Source organism: Dipodomys ordii, unplaced genomic scaffold (genome assembly GCF_000151885.1).
Source record: "Dipodomys ordii isolate 6190 unplaced genomic scaffold, Dord_2.0 Scaffold150, whole genome shotgun sequence".
NCBI lineage: Eukaryota > Metazoa > Chordata > Mammalia > Rodentia > Heteromyidae > Dipodomys > Dipodomys ordii.
The window spans coordinates 6,403,378-6,426,027 of record NW_012267366.1 but is presented as its reverse complement, the minus strand read 5'-3'; the positions used below and the strand labels follow the sequence as shown (position 1 = coordinate 6,426,027).

Here is a 22,650-nt window from a genome sequence, read left to right as displayed (position 1 = left end):
TTTTTTCTTTTTGCTTATGTGGTGCTGAGGAATCGAACCCAGGGCCTCATGCATGCAAGGCAAGCGCTCTACCACTGAGCCACCTTCCCAGCCCCCCGATATTTTTTTTAAAAAAAAGAACAAATTATCCATTAGTATGGCTATATTTTTAAATGAAAGTAAACATTGGTGAGGATATAGTGATGTGTAGAACCCTTGTACATTGCTGGTGGGCAAAAAGGACCCAGATACTGTGGGAAACAATGACGTGCCATGTGGTACATCAGTTCCGTTGGGTATATGCTTCCAAAAAATTCAAATCAGACTCACCAGTTATTTATACTGTACACCATTATTCAGTATAATTTTTATCTTGAAAAGTTTGGCAAAAACACAAAGCAAGTGCTTTAAGTAGAAACAGGTCAGTTTGTGTGTTTGGAGCCAGAGTCTTGATATGCATTCCTGCCTGGCCTTGAACTTACAGTCTTCCTGTTGGGATTTATAAGAATGTGCCTTAGTGACTAGCAAAAAAAAAACTTAAATTTTTTTTGGGGGGTAGGTAATGGGGCTTGAATTCAGGGTTTGGGCTCTGAGCCCTTTGTGTTCAAGTCTAGTGTTGTACTACTTTGAGCCACAGTGCCACGTATGGTTTTCTGGTGGCTAATTGGAGATGAGTCACATATTTTTGTGTTTGAGCTGGCTTTGAACCGTAGTCCTCAGATCTTAGCTTCCTGACTAGGTAGGATGATAGGGGTTAGTCACAAGTGCCAAGCTAACCTTAAGTTTTAGTAAAGCTTCATTTTCTGTTATAGCATTATCTAACAAAATTATTTGAGCCATGTAATTGTAAATTTCCCAATAGCCACATTAAAAAGAATAAACAGGTGACATAAATTTAGTAACATTTAAGCTGATATAGCCAGAGTATTTCCTATCCAACATGTAATCAATATAGAATTATTGGGAATATTTTACATTTGTGTGTGTAGGGGGCTTTGAAGCCCAATGTGTAATTTTTGCATTGGGAATTTGCTCATTTTGAGTGCTGCTGTATGCAGCTGGTGACAAAAGCATATGAAGGACCAATTCTTTTTTTTTTTTTTTTGCCAGTCCTTGGTCAGCTCCTGGGCACTGTCTCTGAGTTTTTTTTTGCTTAAGACTAGTGCTCTACCACTTGAGCCACAGCACACCTCCCTACCTCTTGGCTAAGTTTCCGCCCAATATCTGTTACCTAGGTAACGGGCACACCTGGAAGCAGTCACCTCCCCCTGGGCTGCTTCTGGTCACATGACTCCCATCTGGCCATTGGAGGGTTCCAGGCCTGAGGTGACATCCAGACCCAAGGTGGCCACACCTTTCCCCACCTGGCCACACCTCTTCCTATCCTTAGCCTAGATAAGTCCTGGCCTGGGGGTAGATCTCCCTTTTTGGACTTCCCTGTCAACTACGCGTAGCTGGCTCAGCAGTTCGGTAAATAAACTTCTTTTCCTGCCTGAATAGTGCGTAGTGTTCTCTCCATCAGCTACCTAATGAAATCTACCTACTTCTAATATGCCTTACATGTGGTGCTGTGACTCAGATGGGGTTTTTGAGTTGGAAATGTTAGAATTTCCTAACCACCCCTTTTCTATGAGCCGAACTGCTTTGAGACACCACGTGAGACTTTTCACCAATACCATTGCTGCCCTTCACATCCACATCCACACCACTACTCTGGTGAGTGAAACTACTCTCTATGGTTCTCTGTTGCTCAGTCTCTGTCCAGATGTGGCACCATGCCAGAGAGCTCCTACAGCACCTCCGGAGCTGAGGACGCTTGGTTTGGGGGGGTTGGCCATTTCTTTCTAGAGGGCTCTGGGGGAAGTGGGGACGCCACTTCTGCATGGTCAGCCCTCCTTCACTCTCCAGACTGACTCTCCTGCACTTTTAATGGGGTTCAGTGTCACCCTGAGCTGGGAAACCTCTTTGAAATGCCTCCTGCACTCCCTGGAAAGCCAGAGCACCTCATTTTTTTATGCCATTCTCAGATGTAGACAGTTTTTGCCACTGCAATGGTAAATGGTCAAAGTCTGTTTGCTTTCAGGCTCTCTTTGCTCTCTCTCTGCCAGTCGTATCCAACTTTCCCTATCTCTCCCTCTTTCTCTTTTCTCCAACCTTTTGGCTTGTGCCCTGAAGAATGCGACCCCCCTCTAGGTTCCCTCTCAAAGGCTAGTCACACTAGGTTTAACAATTGTCAGTTTCCATAGGTTCAGGTTTTCTTTGCCTATCCTCTGGCTCACTAAGCCCTTCACCTCTGCTGCTTCCCAGCCATCTCCTCTAGAAAGGTAACTTCCCTTGTCTTATCATTCAATCTTTGTCTTTCCTTGAGAGCCCCCACACTCTGTTAGAGGTTACCCCTTCCTTTCTGCTTCTTTGTCGGCTTGTCGGCTTGTCTGCTTGCCTGCTTGCCTGCTTGCTTATTCAATAAAGCTCCACCAAGTTTTCTCATCATGATATTTTCAGAAATTCGCCATCTTGAGTTTGCCATCTTGGTGGGTTAAGGGTTTGGCCTCATCTGACCCTTGCCTTTCCACCAAGCTTGCTACTCCTCCACCCATTTATTCGAATGTGCCTTGCTAACAAATTGCTGCCTCTTTTCACAGGCTGTGGAAATTGAGGCCTGACCATCTGATGTACTTTGTTAGTAAAGATGTCTAAACATTGTCAAAATTTTTGGGCTTTGAGTTTTGCCTTTTTTGTTTGGGTTGCCTACTCTAGAACTGACCACGTGGTTCTAAAATATTGGGCAAAATAATGTCATCTTGCTGTTGGAATTCCAAGAGTCTACGGCTGTTATTCATGTTTGTGCACTGTAAAACTTAATGTGTACAGTGTGTGTGCATGCATGCCTATGTGTGTATATCCGTGTCTGTGTAAACTTGTTATCTAGCATTGTAATCAAGTTATTTGGCTCACATGGTCTGAGATTCCTGAAGTTTGTTCAGTTTGGATTCGTAGTTCAGAGCCAGCCAGTCTACATGCAGTCTAGATCCAGTCCATCTCTTCCAACCTGGAAAACAGGCCTCACTCCTGCCTAAACCATCCTGACTACCTCCACCATGGTAAAAGTAGACTGGACTCCTGCTTGACTCCATCACACACAGCTGATTCCTGGTGAAAGATTGCTTTAGGTTTGCAAAAACTAAGACTCTTGTGTTACATTAGATTAGTAAATCTTACCCAGCCTGACCTGGAAAAGGCTGGCTATGTGTAGGCCAGGAGAGCCTCTTGTGAACTTGAGTTAGCTTAAGCACTGTTAGGGTCACCAGAAATCAATACTATATCTGTGCTAAAACTTACATCTATCAAGTTTTATCATCGCAGAATATTTGTTGGTCAATTCTTGATAAGGAGCAGATAAGCTCTACTTATTTCTATTTGATCTCCTTGTTGCTTTAATTGGGAATAATAAAGGTTTTTTGTGGCAAAGGTTGCAGTTTAAAGCCAGCCCGGGCAGAAAAATCCCTAAGACTCCATCTCCCAACTAACCAGCAAAGAGCCAAGCCAGGCTGGAAGCATAAGTCAAGAGACTCTTACCTCTAACCAGCCAAACAGTGGAAGTGGTACTATATCTCAAAGTGATAGACCACTAGCCTTGAGCAGAAGTGCTCAGGGACAGTGCCCAGGCTTTGAGTTCAAACCTCCATGAATGCCAACTGGGAAGAGCCATCCCAGCAACGAGCACCTAGACTCAGCCAGTCTAGGGAAGAAGGGGGACCATGGAGAGGAGTAAGAGATGACACATTAGCCACTTTGTGCCTGCCCTTTCAAAATTAACCAGAGCCAGGGAGGTCAATAGAAGTAAAAAGCCTGCCCATCTAATGTCCAAACATGTCTACCTTTCAACTGGACAGGAAATTACATTCTTTGTTACATGATGCTCTCCCCTACCTAGTCACCAGATGAAATGCTAGGAACATTTCTACCAAGTCCAGGACAGCCTGGAATGCAAGAGATGAGAACTAGCCATTCTAGCCAAGTCATCTAATTCTTAATTTTCTGCCCCAAACCTTTCTTCCTGCCATTTGTTTGCTCTCTAGTATTTTTTTTTTGCCCAGACCCTCAATGCTTCATGGGATTTCTTCCAGACTTCAAGGTCTACCACCAAGGGACAGCTGGTGCCTTCTGCCTTCTCGTGGAGGGGACCACATCTCAGCCTTTTACCCCTAATGTTGGAGCCCCTTGCCAGCAGGAAGTAGCCAGAGAGAATCTTCATCCTTTTTCATAATTATCAAAAGTCTGGAATGTAAGGTCTGCCCTCAGCCACCCAGGCCCTTTGCAGACACCTTCTTACCTCTTGGCTAATTTCCACCCAGTATCTGTTACCTAGGAAACTGGCACACCTGGAAGCATTCACCTCCCCCTCCTGCTAGGTCACATCCTGGGCCACCCGGTCATGCCTCCCATCTGGCCATAGGAGGGTCCTAGGCTCTGAGGTCACATCAGACAATGTGGCCAACACCTTTCCCCTACCTGGCCACACCTCTTCCTTCTCAACCACAGGGGGGGGGGCAGCAGTTCTGTAAATAAACTTTTCCTGCCTGAATAGCATGTGGTGGTCTCTTCATTGGCTACCTAATGAAAACTTCCTACTTAATATACCTTTTCCTTCCTTCCTTCCTTCCTTCCTTCCTTCCTTCCTTCCTTCCTTCCTTCCTTCCTTCCTTTCTTCCTTCCTTCCTCTTTCTTTTCATGGGGCTTAAACTCTGGGCCTGGGCGCTGTCCCTGAGCTCTTCAGCTCAAGGTGAGCACTCTACCATTTGAGCCATAGTGCCACTTCTGGTTTTCTGGTGGCTCATTGGAGATCAGAGTCACACAGACTTTCCTATCTGGGCTGGCTTTGAACTATACTCAGATCTCAGCCTCCTGAGTGGCTAGGATTACAATTGTGTGCCACCAGTTTCCAGTTCCTTCCTCCCTCCCCCCTCTCTTTTTTACACTGGTACTGAGACATGAGCTCAAGGCCTGCACCTGTCCCTTTTGAGCCATTATTCACTTCTGGCTTTTTGCTGATACTCAGATCTCAGCCTCCTGAGTAGCTAGAGATCTAGATGTGAGACAGAAGCATCAACTATCCTTTAGCATTTTATTAGCATTTCTTTAGATTTCTGGTCTGACCTAGCTGTTTTTTTCTTTTGGGTTACTGGGGTTTGGATTTGGGGCCTAGAACTTGCAAGGGAAATGCTTTACCACTTGAACCATATTCTCTGCCCCTTTTTGCCTTATTTTTAAGGCAGGCTCTCACTTTTTTGTCTGTAGCCAGTCTCAGACAGTTATTACCTTTGTAACTAGGATCACAGGCACCACAGCCATGCTCATGCATGGCTTATTGACTGAGATGTAGTCTGGCTAACTTAAGACTAAGTTCCTCCTCAGCCTTCCAAAGGGCTGGGAGGTCAAACCCTAGGCACCAGCACCTGGCCTTTTCCTTCCAGCACTTAAATGCTAAGTGTGCTTTTGTTAGCAGTATACTGTTTTCTCTCTCTTGTTGGTTGTAGGGCTTGAACACAGGGCCTCACACTGTCCCTGAGCATTTTTGCTCAAAGCTAGCACTCTACTACTTTAAGCCACAGCTTTACTTCCAGCTTTTTGATAGTTAGAGATGAGTCTCAGGGGCTTGCCTGCCTGAACTGGCTTTGAACTGCGATCCTCAGATCTCAGCCTCCTGAATAGCTAGGATTACAGGAGTAAGCCACTAGTACCTAGTTTAGCATATTTTTTTTATGTTACAATTTAAAAATATTCTACTTGGGATTTTTTGAGGTCAAATACAGTATATATCCCAAACTGGCCTTGTACTTGTAGTCCTCTGGCCTTAGCATCCTGCATGCGGAGATTGATTACAGGTGTGTGTTGGAAAATGGAAGAGAAAGGAAACAGGCCAAACTCGATCTTCCACAGGTGAGGACTGTTTTTTGAGATATAGCAATGAGGGGCACAGCCTTCCCACAGGCTTGGAGACTGCGAAAACTGGTTGCTTTTTTTATGGGGTCTGAGCAAGGAGAGAGGGGTTACCTGAGTTTAGTATGGGGCGTGACTGCAGATGCAGGCAGAGAATAGGGTAAGTATTCCCTATGCCAAGGTCTCAAGCTTTTTTTTTTTAACTTTATTGTCAAGCTGATGTACAGAGGGGTTACAGTTACACATGTAAGATTGTGAATACATTTCTTGTTGAACTTGTTACTCCCTCCCTCATTTCCTCCCATTTTTCCCTCCCTGATAATCCCCTCACCCAAATTGTACAGTTCATTTCAACATATTGTCTTGTGAGTATCACTATTACATAGGTTCACCCTTTGTCCTTTGTCTCATTTTGTTGTTCCCCTTCCTTTCCCTAATCCGGATAAACATATATACAATACTAGGCTCTAACAGCTCTACATCTGTCTTGCCTAGACAGTTTGACCTTCACAAGATACAGTTCTTAGTCTTCCAACCTCTTAACCCTTTCCTGCCCTCACGGCTTGGCCTCCAAGTTTTATAGGCTAGGCTCACAATGGAATGTTTGCACCAGGCTCAGGTTGGATTGCCCTGCCTGGGTCAGGCAGTCTGAACGTATCTTTGGTGGCTTGCCTGGTATCTGTATGCACCAAGGAAATTAGGGTGGGAGTTAGTCCTTCAGTGTGTACTACCATGCCAGGCTTGCTACTCAGCTTTCTTAATTGTGTGTCTGGGGAATGACTGCTCTTCATGGCCCAGTCCATTATTACAGGTGGCAGAACTTCTGGGTGCCACACAATCCTAGCTATCTCTCCCTCAAGTTATCTATCTACCTTGCACCTGAGAGTAGGGAGAGGGAATTGTATCCTCATATCTTCCCATTTTTCTTTCTTCTGGGCCATCACTCTTGCATATTGGTTACTATTATTCTGCCCTATTTAGTTTAAAGCAGCTTATAAATGGAAAGCTAGCCTTAAGGGTAACTGCAAGAAAATTGTTTCCTTCAGTTTATCTCTCTCCTATAGAGAAGACGGGTCAAGCAAATAAATGAAGAGGACAGAAATGGAACTGAGGGATTGCTGAGTGTTTAATGACTTCAATTGTACTCCACAAACAAGTTGTATATATTGAGCGCTTGGTGCTAGAAGGAATCCAGGAACAAATGGATTAGTTTGGGTTTTATGGAAAGGAGGAATACAGTAAGTTAAGGAGGAACGTTTATTTTTTTTATAGTTTTGGAGCCTGGGCACTGTCCCTGAGCCTCTTTTGCTCAAGGTTAGTGCTCAACTCCTTGAGCCACAGCACTACTTCCAGCTTTTTCTGAGTCGTTTATTGAAGGTGAGAGCCTCAGACTTTCCATCTCCAGGCTGACTTCAAACTGCAATCCTCAGATCTCAGTCTCCTGAGTAGCTAGGATTACAGGCATGAGCCACCAGCACTTGACAGGAATGTTTAATATTAAGAGTATTAAGTTGGGGGCTGGGAAGGTGGCTCAGTGGTAGAGTGCTTGCCTCGCATGCATGAGGCCCTGGGTTCAATTCCTCAGCACCACATAAGCAAAAAGCCGGAAGTGGCGCTGTGGCTCAAGTGGTAGAGCGCTAGCCTTGAGCTGAAAAGCTGAGGGACAGCACCCAGGCCCAGAGTTCAGGCCCCACAACCGGTCCCCCCCCCAAAAAAAAGAGTATTAAGTTGAACAGAAGACTGGAGTTGGGAGAAATTGGCTAGTAAGAAATAAAAAGCCAAGCACTGGGTAGCTATGCCTGTAATCTTAGCTACTCAGTAAGCTGAGATCTGAAGATTGTGGTTTGAAGCCAGCCTAGGCAGGAGATCCCATGAAACTCTTACCTCTAATCACAGAAAAATACAGAAGTAGCACTGCGGCTCAAGTAGTAGAGCATTAGTCCTGAGCAAGAAGGAGCTCAAGGACAGTACGCAGGCCCACAGTTGGAGCCCCAAGACCAGCAAAAAGAGAGAGAGGTGGGGGGAAGGAAAGAAAGGAAGAAAGAAAGAAAGATTAGCACAGTGCTGGTGGCCCATGCCTGTAATCCTAGCTAATGTGGAGGCCAAGATCTGAGAATCATACTTTGAAGCCAGGACAGGCAGGAAAGTCTGTGAGAATCTTATCCCCAATTAACCATCAAAAAGCTGAAAGTAGGGCTGTGGCTCAAGTGGTAGAGCACTAGCCTTGACCAAAAAAGCTCAGGGACAGTGTCCAGACCCTAGAGTTCAAGTCTGAGCACTGATGCACACAAGCATATGTGTGTCCACACATACACACACACATGATGATTACAGGAATTATAATTGTAAGGGAAAGGCACTACCCTTAAGGTTAAGATAGAGTTCCAAAAAGAACACAACTATAACATTGAATGATGGTCACTGTGGTGCTGCTGTGGTGGCATTTGCTGTAAATTCTTTCTCAAATTTTATAGGAACATGTTCTTTAGAATTTGCCAGCTATCTATCTGCCTTTTATAGTGCTAGGGAAGCTGCACTCTGCAACAGCCTATCCAGAGAAAGCACATGAGCACCTTGGACCCCAAACCTTTCTCCTACAGTTTCTCTCTAGTACTTGCTTTTAACAAAAGTTTGGATTGTGTCACTTGCAAATGGAAAAGTATTTAACAGACTCATATTCACTCTAACATAATATGTGAAAAAAGGATTAAGCTGGAATTGTAACAACCAGCTACTGTGCCAGCCTAGCTTAGTACTTTATGCACCATCCTATCCATATGAATACAAAAGCAAAACAACTTTGCTTTTTCTTCTATGCTCAGCATCAAACCCAGGACCTTGCATATGCACTGTACCACTGAATTATTTTCTTCCTTCACCTCCTCTGATAACCAGCCTGGGTGCTGGTGATTCTCCTCCTTAATCCTCCCCTGGACCATTGGGTTTGTGGGCATGTGCCACCATATCCACCACAACATCACATTTCTTTTTTTTTCCCCAGGGCTGAGGACCGAACCCAGGGCCTTGGCGCGTGCCGGGCGGGCACCCTTCCGCTGGGCTAAACCCCCAGCCCCAACATCACATTTCTATCTAGCAAGATATATGTTTCTTTTATACCCAGGGTTTTTTTTTTTTACTCCTCTTGCAAAGGAGGAAACACACAGTCCCATGAGTCATTGCATAACTGACATAATGAGGAAATAGAAGCAACATCCCAGGCATCGTGGTGCTGGGTGTTTATATTTTCTTTTTCTTTTTTTTTTGTCAGCCATGGGGCATGAACTCTCAGCCTGGGTGCTGTCCCTGAGCTCTTCAGCTCGAGGCTAGCACTCTACCACTTGAGCCACAGCGCCACTTCTGGTTTTCTGGTTGTTTATTGGAGATAAGAGTGTCATGGAAGCGGCACCAATGGTTCACGCCTGTAATCCTACATACTCAGGAGTCTGAAATCTTATGGTTCAAAGCCAGCCCAGACAGGAAAATCTGTGAGAATCATCTCCAATTAACCACCAGAAAACCAGAAATGGAGCTGTGGTGGCTTAAGTGGTAGAGCGCTAGCCTTGAGCTGAAGAGTTGAGGGACAGCGCCCAGGACCAGAGTTCAAGCCCCACGGCCAAAAAAAAAAAAAAAGTGTCATGGACAGCTTCCTTCCTGGGCAGGCTTTGAACTATGATCCTCAGATCCCAGCCTCCTCAGTAGCTAGGATTATCGGTGTGAGCCTCCAGTGCCCAGCCCTGGGTGTTTATATTTTCTAGTAAATATAAATAAGATGAAATGCTGTTCTTCTGGAACTTCAGAGACAGGCATGTTGGCAAGGATTTCTAGTATCAAAGTAATTCAAATGCTATAAGGATGGCAAAGATAAATTGCTGTGAAATTGTATAGGAATGACTTGTGTGTGTGAGCACTGGGGGTTGAACTCAGAGCCTCAGTACTGTTCCTTGGCTTTCTCACTCAAGACTGGTATTCTGCAACTTGAGCTACAAATGCATTTTTGGCTTTTTGGAGAGAAGAGTCTCACAGGCTTTCATACTGAGGCTGGCTTTGAACCAAGATCCATAGATCTTAGCCTCCTGAGTAGCTAGGATTACAGGCATGAGCCACTAACACTTGTGTTAGGAGCAATTTATTCTTACCAGGGAAACTACAGGAAAATATCTTGGCAGAGGTATTATTAGAAAAGATGAAGGACTTGTAACAGACTTTGAAGGATATGAAGAATTTTCAGATGCAATTGACCTGGAAGTGCTCCCACTACAGATGAATGGATCAAAAATTGTGGTATCTATGTACAATGGAATATTATGCAGCCATTAGAAAGGACAAAATAATGACATTGATAGGGGAATTGATGGAACTAGAACAAATCATTTTGAGTGAGATAAGCCAAGAGCAGAGACACAAGTGACACATGGTCTCCCTGATATGTGGATGTTAAATCCAAAATGCAAGGAGATATGACAAAGCAAACAGGACTGGAGAAACAAACTTGTATCTTTTCTAAATGACTCCATGTTCTTGACAACGTGTGTGTATGTGTGTGCACGCGTGCACACACGCACATCTGAGGGAAGCTAGGGGGAGGGCACAGAATCAGAGGGAAACAGGGGAAACATACAGCAGGGGGCCCATCAGCTGCACTGGACATTGATGAAAACAAACTAAGCAACTCAAGGGCAGCGATGGGAGGGAGGGAATGAGAGGGACAGAGGAGACAGCTTACACTAAGCAAAAGGAAAGAAATGTATATATCACCTGATGTGGAAGAAATACTTGTATAGTCAAAGCTCATAGAATGCACAAACATTATAGGCCATGATAATGACAATTTCCCTTGTGAAGGTTAAAATGTGTTTGTGATTTAACTAAGCATCACTATCTCACAATATTGGGAAATTTGTGAAATTTGCAGAGGGGAACAAGCTGGCGATGGAACAGTAGGGAAACACTACAGCTCTCTGCAGCCAAATAGAGAGTTCAAGTTCCAGTGCTCCATTTCCACAAGAGACGGACAACAGCAAAAAGACGAATACCCAGAGAAACACAGGAAGTGAAAAAAGAAAAGGAAAAATCTTCAGAATCTGCACAAAACCGAAAAGTGTAAAGACCCTTCCCCCATCCCTTGCTGGTGGTGCAACTCTGCACCAAATGATGGCCCCGCCTGGCCCGGGGCTGCCGGAGACCCCAGAACTCCAGTGGGCCATCCGCAGAACACCAGTGCAGAAGACCTCCAAGGTACCAGTGCCTGACCTGGAGATTGTAAAGAGACAGAAACCTCTGAGCTTAGAACATGCACAAACACCCTTCTCTCACCCCTCACTGGCAGAGCAGCTCCCTGCCATCACCCCAGAGTGGCCTGGCCTGGAGCCACTGGAGTAGGAGGTCAGGGCAAAATATGCCCTTGACATCAACCCAGACAACATAAACAGAGGCAGAGACAGCGTGAAACCCAGACCCAGAGCCCCCACCACTACCCAGCCCAGCCCACGATCATCTCAATGGAACACATAACATGGTGCTGACCAGTGACCTAGAGAACACAGAAACAGCGATCTGCCGCAGCAGCGGTGGACAGCTTCCAACCAATTCCAGGATAAGTGATTATGCCATGGGGGATGGCCTCTCCCCCACCCCCAGGAGACTAGTACTTGCGGTAACCTCCAGAGCTTAACCCGGACTCTTCCCCCTACCACCTGGCCCACTGGGCCCACTGAAGCTGGGAACTGTGCAAGTGCCTCACCAGCCTGTGGAGCACACCCAGCCCACCCAGCTTGACAAGAGCACCCCTGGGAGGGAGCAGGAACACTCAAGCCAGGAATAGCATCTGCAGGCCACTGCAGCCAGCAGAAGAAGAAATCTGATCTGTGTGCCCTGCGTGGGAGACCCAGCAATCCAGGTTCCACCAGAGCCCCAACCAGTGTGTCCTGGGTTGGGGACCGGGAGCCCAGGCTGGCCTGGGGAGCAGGAGCCCCAACTGCCTAAACCATCTGTTCCGATTGAAGTCAGGAGCTGAGTGAGTGCCTCAGCAGAGAGTGTAGTGTGTGTGCCCACCAGAATCTAATAAGAGTGAGCAGCTGGAGGTTGGCCCCTCCCCCAGCAGAAACAAGACCTGGTAAAGACTCTCAGCCAACCCAGGGCCAAGAGCGAGCTTCATCAATTGATCCAGGAACCAAGCCAGAACCAAGCAGACAACCACCTATTAACCAAAACAGTCAGTTTGAGATTCATCTCTAATAATTCCTGAATCCCTATGCAGAAATCACAGCAAAAAAAAATTACAAGATTCATCAACAGCCAAGACAGCAAACAATCCCCAAAGGCCTGCAGCCACCCAGGGAAGAACTCCAATGAAAGTGAAAAAGAAATGGAAGACAAACACTATATCCAGGAGATGATAGAGCCAATGACTCAAGAATTAAAGTGAGGGCTGGGAAGGTGGCTCAGTGGGAGAGTGCTTGCCTTGCATGCATGAGGCCCTGGGTTTGATTCCTCAGCACCACATAAGCAAAAAGAAAAAAAGCTGGAAGTGGCACTGTGGCTCAAGTGGTAGAGCACTAGCCTTGAGCTGAAGAGCTGAGGGACAGTGCCCAGGCCCAGAGTTCAGGCCCTATGACCGGAACCAAAGAAAAAAAAAAGAGAGGGGGCCAGGAAGGTGGCTCAGTGGTACAGCACTTGCCATGCATGCATGAGGCCCTGGGTTCAATTCCTCAGCACCACATATAGCAGAAGAAGTCAGAAGTGGTAATGGGACTCAAGTGGTAGATTTTAAACAAGAGATGCATTCAAAAATAGACGCAGTACACACCTAACTCAAAGACAATATTAATACTCTGAGAACTGACATAGAAATCATAAATAGTTCAATTTCCTCCATGCAAACCATAGTTAACTGAGTGAATGAAACAGAAAGTAGAATATAGGTTCTGAAGACAATGCAGCAGCTGGAAAAAAAGTTACAGATATGGAAAATCCACCCAAAATATGACAAAGGGAAGTCCAAGAACAAGCAGACTGTGCCAACAAATTTAACCATATAATTGGGGTGGATGAAGCTGAGGAATATCAGAATAAAGGAATGCAACAATTATTCAATAAGATTACCACAAAAAATTTCCCCAATCTTAAAAGAGAAAATCTTACCTAGATAATAAGCATATAGAACATCTAACAAACAGGATCCCAGGAGGAACACTTCTAGGCACATTAGAGTAAAAACGGTAAATCTGAATAATAATCTTGCACACAGCAAAAGTGAAGAAGGAGCTATACTACAATGGTAAAAAATCGGAATCATGCAGATCTCTCACACAGACACTGAATGTAAGGAACGCCTGGGAAAGTACCATCTGAGTCCTGAGAACCAGTAACTGCCAACCCAGATTGGTATATCCTCTGAAGCTAGCATTCACATTCGACAGAGAAGCTAAACATTTTTTTTTATTGTGAAAATACTGTACAGAGGGGTTACAATTACATGGGCAAGATAATGAGTACATTTCTTATCAAGCATTGTAGCCTCCTTTGTTTCCCCTTCCCATCCCTTCCCATCCTCCCTCCGTTCCCCCACCCAATCCTCCCTGCCCCCCCCACACCAAAGTTGTAAAGTTCGTTTTTGGCATAACGACTTGTACATCTCATTGTTGCAATGGGTCCACCTGTATCCCTATTTAAACGATTTGTTTAAAAATTTTAATAGTAAAGAAAAATGAAATGAATTCATAAATAAGCCAGCACTACAAAGAATATTAAGAGGGGGAATATAATCTGAAGAAAACAATCAAGACCAAGGATCCACATCAGATATCACTAGAAGACCAACTTAGTAAGCACAGGAGGGAAGGAAAGAAGAAAAAGTTAAGAAAGCAGGAAAATGACAGGAAACAATGTACCTCTCTACAATAATCATAAATATCAATGGGCTCAATTCACCAATCAAAGGAAAAAGAATTGCAGATTGGATCAGAAAACAAGATCCATCCACTTGTTGTCTTCAAGAGACCCATCTCACAGCCAAAGATAAAAACAAACCTCGAGTGAAGGGATGAAGATGTACCATGCAAATGCTCCCAGCAAGAAGGCAGAAGTACATTAAAATAAAAAGTTTCTGCACAGCTAAAGACATAGCAACCGAACTAGGAAGACAGCCAACTAATTAAGAAAATATTTACCAGCAATATCTCACAAAGGCCTAATATCCATTATATACACGGAACTCAAGAAACCAATCCACCGCAAATCTAACAAACCAATCATTAAATGGGCAAGGGAGCTAAGGAGAGACTTCTCAGAAGAGATAAAATGGCAAAGAAACACAGGAGGAAATGTTCACCATCCCTGGCTGTAAAGGAAACGTAAATAAAAACAACCCTGAGATACCACCTTACACCAGTCAGAAAGGCCCACATCCTAAATTCAGCCAACAATGAATGCTGGAGGGGATGCGGAGAAAGGACCCGTATTGCATTGCTGGCAGGAATGTACACTAATCCAACTGCTTTGGAAAGCAGTCTGGAGGCACCTCAGAAAGCTACATATAGACCTCCCCTAAGACCCAGCCATAGCACTCCTAGCCATCTACCCTGAGCAACAGGAATCAGGATACAAGGACACATGCACCTCCATGTTCACTGCAGCACTGTTCACAATAGCCAAGATATGGAAATAACCCAGCTGCCCCACTACAGATGAATGGATCAAAAAATTGTGGTACCCATATACAATGGAATATTATGCAGCCATTAGAAAGGACAGAATAATGGCATTTGCAAGGAAATGTATGGAACTAAAACAAATCATTTTGAGCGAGGTAAGTCAAGAACAAAGAGACAAATGGCACATGGTCTCCCTTAATATCTGGATATTAGGTCCAAAATGCAAGGAGATAGGACAAAGTAAACAGGACTTGCGAAACAAAGGACCTCCACTCATTTTGTCATATCATTACTAAATGACTCCATGTTTTTGACCACATATATGGTATATGTGTGTGTGTGTGTGTGTGTGTGTGTGTGTGTGTGTGTGCACATCTGAGGGAAGCTAGGAGGAGGGCACAGAATCAGAGGGAAATGGGATCAAATACAACAGAGGGCCCATCAGCTGCACTGGACATTGATGAAAATGAACTAAGCAACTCAAGGGCAGCGATGGGCTGGGAGGGAATGAGACGGAAAGAGGGAACAGCTTACACTAAGCAAATGGAAAGAAAAGTACACATCACCAGACATGGAAGAAATAGTTGTATTGTCAAAGCTCATAGAATTCACCCACTTTATAGACCATGATAATGTCAATTTACCTTGTGAGGGTTCAAATGTGTCTGTGACTTTAGCTTAACATCACTATCTCACAATATTGTGAAATTTATGTATTCACTTAATCACAACAAAAATAAAAAAGTTGGTGAAATTTTTGTAGTCACTTAATCTCAATAAACAATTATTTATAAAAAGATATGGGCGCTGATAAGAGTGTTAGAATTAGAACTCTGCATAACATGTGGTGCTGCATCTGTTGTCCCAGCTACTGGGGAGGTTACAGCAGGAGGATTGCATTAGACTCAAGAGTTCGCTGTCAGCCCAGACAATATAGTGAGAACCCTTACCCCCCCATCTTTATGTGTGCGTGAGGACCAGCTATCGTGGAACATAGTGGTTTGTGGTAAGGCACTCAGTAAATCATACTTCATGGAAGAAGGAGGTACACGGCTACTTGGGCAATGGCAAATAGAACTGGGGCGGGTGGGGATTCAAAAATATCAGTGGTCATTATTAGGTAGGTATTTTAAGGGTTGTCATTTTCATTGCTAAAGCTGACGCTGAATTTGTACCCAAAGTCAATGATTGGACATAAATAGGCAAAGGAGCAATATTAGAAAGTTTTATATTGCAGACATGCTATGTTTAGGGCAGTTTGGATGGGTGGCATTGCACAATGGGTATTGTACCTTTCCATATGAATTAAGAGGTACAATTTATTTTAAAACAACGCCTATCCCTTTAAAAGAAAACGGGAAGTAGCGGGGTCGGGTACCAAATTTGGCATTGCCCCTTGCCCCCTCGTGCACACAGAGTTCCGTAACTGCGCTGAGCGCTACTGCGCAAGCCCAGAAGCCATCTTAGAAGTGGGAGGCTCGTGCCCCTTGGGTCCGGCGCCTCAGTCTCCGGTGCACGGCGTTGGAGGTGCATGTGCAGCCCTGCACGCGTCTTCCAGCCGCTGGCATTGAGACCTGTGCCTTCCCGGGCACCGTTGCCCTTACTTTACTATGTCTGAGCAGCGGGGTAAGCGACCCTCTTTGCCGTCTCATTAGCGTTTGTCCCCGGGGGTGTGAGGGGTCCGACTGCACCCAGTTTTTAATGGCCACACAGGCATGGTTAGGCTTTTCTCCATGCAGACCTTTGGCCTCCAACAGCCCTGCCCCTACTTCATGGGTGCCCGGGAGTATGGGCACCATGGGATGGGCGAGGTTATCTTGGAGCATTAGTTTCGGGGAGTCCGGGTGCTTGAGGTTGTGTAGGCTTTGGGCGCATCTCAAAAGTTTGCGTCATGGGGTTGGTAGCTCGGTGTTCCGGGGTTGGTGGGGCTGCGACGGTGTTGGGTGCTCCCGGAGTTCTAGGGGTTCAGGTGAAACTCAAGCTGGCAGGGTTTCGGGGGAAGCCTAGGGTTTGCAGCATGTAGGGTTTGCAGTTTATCTTGGGTTCATGGCGACTTGGGGTTTCAGGTGGAATGTCGGAGCTGAATCTGGGGTTCGTGGTGCCCTATGGCACCTCACGGCACCTCGCGGCACCTCGCGGCTCGCAGTGTAGCTAGCACTTATGGCGTCTGGGGACTTGGGAGGCAACTTGGGGGGTCGTAGCGCCACCTGGCAGCTCGTGGCATGAGGTGTAGCTAGGGTTATGGCGTCTTGGGACTTGGGGGAAACTTGGGGACTGTGGCGCCTCATGGCGGCTGGCGACACGTCACGTGCAGCTAGGGCTTCGGGCATCTCGGGACTTGGGGCAAAGTTGGAGGTCTGGCGCCTCATGGCGGCTCGCGGCACGTGACGTGCAGCTAGGTGCTTAGAGTGTCTTGGGACTTGGGGGGTCAGGAAACTTGGGGGTCGGGTGCCTCATGGCTGCTCGCAGCGTGTGATGTGTAACTAGGACTTTATGGCGTCTTGGGACTTGAGAAACTTGGTCTGGCGCCTCATGGCGGCTCGCAGCGCATGATGTGTAGTAATGGCTTATGGCGTCTTGGGACTTGGGGGTCCGGTGCCTCATGGCGGCTCGCGGACTGTGGTGTGTACCTAGGGCTTATGGCGCCTCGGGACTTGGGGGCAACTGGGGGTGATGGCGCCTCTGTGGGCTCCGGTGAACGGCGTCTCAGAATGTTTGAAGAATCTAGGGTTTACGAAGTAGCGGTAGGGCATCAGTGAAGGTACGCTCTGCCGGGAGCGCCCGTTCTGAGGTGAACCTGGAGTTTGCAGCGTCCTGAGGTGGGAGGTAACTAGGGCTGGTGATTTCCGGATATGGAGGCGGAGCAATACTGGATTACCCAGGAGCCTGTAGGGATGGGTTGGTTCTTCCCGCTTTCATGAGGGCGGGAGGGCGGGAAGCGGGAAGAGCTAGAGAGTATGAGTGCAGCTGAGAAGACCGGAAGCAGGAAGGCGGGGCTCTGGATTCCATTGCTCCAGCACTCAAGTCTCTAGCGCTGCTTCGCTAGCGCTGTAGCTGCCGGGCTGTCTGACTACCTTTTTTTTTTTTTTTTCCTGAGGAGAGAGTCTCATTCACCGCTGGCCACCAACCTTTTTATTCTCCTGCCTCCGCCTTAGTACCGGGATGGCAGGCATTTGTCAACTTTGAGCTTTTATTTTTCTGGTTCTGAGGTTTGAACTCTGGGCCTGGGGCTGTCCCTGAGCTCTTCAGCTCAAGGCTAGCACGCTGCCACTTGAGCCACAGCGCCACTTCTGTGCGGCTTTTTCTGTGATTAATTGGAGATAAGTCTAACAGACTTTACTGATGGGCTGGCCTTGAACTACCATCTTTAGATCTCAGTCTCCTGAGTAGCTACGATTACAGGTGTGAGCCACCCGTGCCTAACTGAACAATTCCCCACCCCTTCGTTTTTGAGACAAGAGCTTACCATTTAGCCCAACTGCCTTAGAAACCCCAATCCTCCTGCCTCAACTGCCCAAAAGTTGAGATTACAGGCTTGTACAACCCTACAAACTTAATTTTATTTTTCGTGTGTGACTTTTGGGTTTAAAATTAGAGCCTCTCTGTGTGTGTGTGTATATATATGCACAGATATGTATAAACATGTATATTTGCTAAACTTATTAATTGTATACCACAGTTCCATTTCAGGCTTTTTGGTGGCTAATTAGAGATAATGAAAGATCTGCTTTTCCCCTCTTGGCCCAATCTTTTTTTTTTGTCAGTCCTGTGGCCTGAACTCTGGGCCTGGGCGCTGTCCCTCAGCTCTTCAGCTCAAGGCTAGCACTCTACCACTTAAACCACAGCACAACTTCTGGCTTTTTTCTGCTTATGTGGTGTTGAGGAATCGAACCCAAGGCCTCATGCATGAGAGGCAAGCATTCTACCACTGAGCCACCTTCCCAGTCCATTGGGCCAATCTTTTTATGTATCTAAAGATGGAATAAGAAAAAAAGATGGAATTGGAAGGATTGATTCCTGCCTTATTCCTCAGGGTCATGCAAAGCACCAGGTATGTGCTCACATGCTTGTCCACAGGCAGGTCATTCCAACGTTGGCCCCCAGAAGACCATAGCCTCCATCCCAACATTCCACTGTGGGTCTGGCCAAAGACATTGTTCTTGATCCCAAGGAGACCATAACCCATTTTTAAATTCTCTACTTCCTTGTGAAGCCTTATATAAGCCCCCCCCATCCAGTTCCTTGCATAACCTCCAATCGTGGGAGAAGGTCTGTGCCCCTTGCTGTTCCTCAATAAACAGTCCTTGCCTGTTCACCATCTAGTCTGGACCATTCCTTTTCCATTTTCCCTACTGGTAAGACTCATATACTTTGGTGCCCAGCCTGGGTTTGACTGCAATCCTCCATCCTCAGCCTTCTGAGTAGTTATGAGCCACCAGTGCCTGGGCTCATTTTTTTTTGGTGCATAATTTTTCTTAAATTAGAAGATATTTATTGCTCCAATGAAGAAATTTATTGCTCTATTGGAAATACTAGAAAACAATAGGCTGTGTTTATATGTAATGCATTTATTTTTCAAAGCTTCATCTTAAGTGATTTATTTGTTAGCTGAATTGGAATGCTTATAGATATAAAATTGCTTTGTACAGTTTTTCAGCTAAAATATGTTTTTAAAATAACTCAGAACTTTACAGAAACTGTTTAATGTGGTATCTAATTTAATCATTCTTTTGTCTTATACTTAGATTATATTGTTGTAACTGTTGAGAGTGACAGTGATGATAATAGCAATCATGGCCATAGTGAAGTCATGCTGCTACAGGAGTCTGCATCTGAGGCTTTGTCAGACGGACACACTATGGGCACATCCAGTGATGAATCAGCAGTCATACAAGCAGATTTCCAAGATTATGACCATCAGCAACAGTTCCAACTGGCATCTGGTAATTTTGTTAAATTTCCTTCTGTGTGAAATTTTTGTATCTGATCTTCATTTCTAGTAATCAGTTAAATCTTTGTATAACCTTTACAATAGTTTGTTGCAAGAGGATTGAATTTTGTGACAGTATCGTAACATTTACTTGTGCTTGAATTTTCCCTTATTTAAGCTTTGACATATCTCACTTTGCACTTTACTATATGGGGAATAGCCTCAGAAAGCAATGGAGGGAATGTAGTCTTTCTCTGAGAAATCATATTTATATCTGGCAGGTATAGTTATAAAGATTTAGTAGCAAAATGAGAGTGAAAAGTAAAGTTGAACTTTTAGGAAAAACAGGTTGGGTGGAATCCATGGAAGAATGAGGGAAATGATTACTGATGTAGAAAATCTCAGAGAAGCCACAAAAATATTCTTATCTAAGAAGTAATTATTTTTGTGATATATAAAAATACTTCACTACAAAGGAGCAGTGAACAACTAGAGTTTCAAATTAAAAAAACAGTAGCATTTACACTAGCAACAAAAAGTATCCACAGGAAGTGAAGTCCCACAATCTGAACTGCTGTAGCTACTTGACCTTCTAGTTGTTGTTTCTCACCCACAGTAATGAAGGAAATGCATGACCATTTGTGTCCTTTAGTTAAGAAATTGGGTTTTCAGCTGGGCATTCGTGGCTCCTGCCTGTGAGATTCTCAGATATTCTGGAGGATGAGACTTGGAGGATAGCAGTTCTAGGTTAGCCCTGGCAGAGAAGTTTGCTAGACTCCATCTCTATAATAACTAGCAAAAAACAGGGTTGGAGGTATGCCTCAAGTGGTACAGTGTCAGCCTAACAAGCCAGATGCCTTGAGTTCAAAACCTAATACTACCAAAATAAAAAAAATAGGTTTCCTGTCTTTAAGTCATTGCTTAGGTGGAGATTTGCAAACTTTTTCTGCAAAGGTTCAGAAAAATTTTAGTCTTCAACTTTTAACTTCCATTACAGTACTAGAAGCTGCTGACATGTTAACACATAGGTGTGACTGGTTCAGTAAACTTTGAATTTCCTGTTTTTCCCATTTTGTGAAACCTCTGCACTCTCTTCTCCCCTTCTCTTTCCTCTCCCCTCTCTTCTTACCATTCCCTTTCCCCTCTTCCTTTTCCCTTCTCCCCTCCTTTCTTTTCTATGTTCTCCCTGCTTGAACTCAGTCTCATGCTCTCTCTGGGCTTGTTTGAACACAATGGTACTCCTGTTTCTCTACCACTTGAGCCATGCCTCTGGCCTAGTGTTAGCTAGTTAATTGGAGATAGAATCTCATAGACTTTCCTTTTTATTATTAATCTTTAAGTTGTTGTACAAAGGGGTTTCAGTTCAACGTGTCAGTTTGAGAGTACTTTGTATCTTTTTTTAAAAATAAGTTTTTTGTGAAAATACTGTACAGAGGGGTTACAGTTACATGAGGAAGGTAATGAGTACATTTCTTATCAAGCATTGTTGCCTCCTCCCTTGTTTTTCCCCTACCATCCCTTCCCTCCAACCTCCACAACTACACTCCCCCAGCCCCAGTACCTTGCATCTTGATTCATATCAACCCTCTCATGGATTTTTCTGCTTGGGCTAGCTTTGAACTGGAATCCTCCAGGTTTAAGTCTTCTGAGTAGCTAGGATGAAAGGAGTGAAACACTAGAGCTTGGCTATGAAACATTCTTTAAAAAAATTAAAATATGAAGGAAAAGACTCAATATTTTTAGCTTATGGATTATATAAAGCAGCAAGATGAATTTGATGTCCAGGCTATGCTTAATGATATCTGATCTAACTAATGCCCAGAAGTCATTTGACACCACTTGTCTATTTTATTTTTATTTATTTATTTTTTATTGTGAAAATACTGTACAGAGAGGTTACAATTACATGGGCAAGATAATGAGTACATTTCTTTTTTTTTGGGTCCAGTTCTGTGGCCTGAACTCTTGGCCTGGGCGCTGTCCCTCAGCTCTTCAGCTCAAGACTAGCGCTCTACCGCTTGAGCCACAGCACCATTTCTGGCTTTTTTCTTTTTTGCTTATGTGGTGCTGAGGAATTGAACCCAGGGCCTCAGGCATGCAAGGCAAGCACTCTACCACTGAGCCACCTTCCCAGCCCCAATGAGTACATTTCTTATCAAGCATTGTAGCCTCCTCCGTTGTTGTTTTTTTTTTTTTGTCGGTTGTGGATCCTGAACTCTGGGCCTGGGCGCTGTCCCTGAGCTCTTCAGCTCAAGGCTAGCACTCTACCACTTGAGCCACAGCGCCACTTCCAGCTTTTTCTTCTTATGTGGTACTGAGGAATCGAACCCAGGGCCTCATGCAAGCAAGGCAAGCACTCCATCACTGAGCCATCTTCCCAGCCCGAGCCTCCTCCTTTGTTTCCCCTTTCTATCCTCCCTCCACCCCCCATCCAATCCCCCCCCCCCCCCCCCCCCCACTCCAAAGTTGTAAAGTTCGTTTTCGACATAAGGACTTGCACATCTCATTGTTGCAATGGGTCCACCTGCACTTGTCTATTTTAGTCTTAAGACTGTGCAGGAGCAGTAGGACATTCCCTTTCTGTGTCATAGAACATCTGACTGACTCTAGCAGACCTCTATTGGGAAAGACCTGGGGGAGAATCCTTACCTATCAAAATCACCACATTTCAGAAACACATGAAAAATATTCAAGTGCATTTATAATGAGAGATATGCAAATTAAGTGGGGGCACAAACTGTAAATCTTTATCAGGTTATCATTTTTTCCTATTTTTCAATTAAGATTTTTTATTACCATATAGTAATTGCACAGGGGCGGTTTTATTGTGCCATTTTTACACATTCATATAGTACAGTACATCTGCCTTATCCTCCTCCATCACATTCCCATATACTCTTTTTCCTTCTTAAAACAATTTCAGCAGGTTTCAAGAACTTTCATATATGCACATAATATTAATTCACTTTAATGGTAATAGAATGAGCTAGTACAACTTTTTTTTGACATTTTAGGAACATTTGTCAGAAGCACTTAAAATATTTCTAGCCTTTGACCTTATGATTCATCTAGATATATATTATAAGGAACTCTTCAGAGATAAACAAGAATGTTTCATCATATGAAGAAATAGTGAAAAATTAGAAGCCA

The 22,650-nt window shown here is 44.7% G+C and overlaps 2 protein-coding genes across 2 annotated transcripts in view; both read left to right on the top strand.

Moving 5' to 3' along the window:
- Scml2 (sex comb on midleg-like 2 (Drosophila)) overlaps nucleotides 1–10,973 on the top strand; it is a 47,535-nt gene extending 36,562 nt beyond the window's left edge. The window contains exon 13 of the mRNA XM_013032111.1: nucleotides 10,832–10,973. Within this exon, the coding sequence (XP_012887565.1) occupies nucleotides 10,832–10,973 (142 nt within the window). The remainder of the gene's footprint in view (nucleotides 1–10,831) is intronic.
- Nucleotides 10,974–17,422: 6,449 nt separating this feature from the next.
- The window catches only part of Bend2 (BEN domain containing 2), a 61,356-nt gene continuing 56,128 nt past the window's right edge, over nucleotides 17,423–22,650 (top strand). Inside the window, exons 1-2 of the mRNA XM_013032110.1 lie at nucleotides 17,423–17,468; nucleotides 19,316–19,513. Of these exons, the coding sequence (XP_012887564.1) occupies nucleotides 17,423–17,468; nucleotides 19,316–19,513 (244 nt within the window). The remainder of the gene's footprint in view (nucleotides 17,469–19,315; nucleotides 19,514–22,650) is intronic.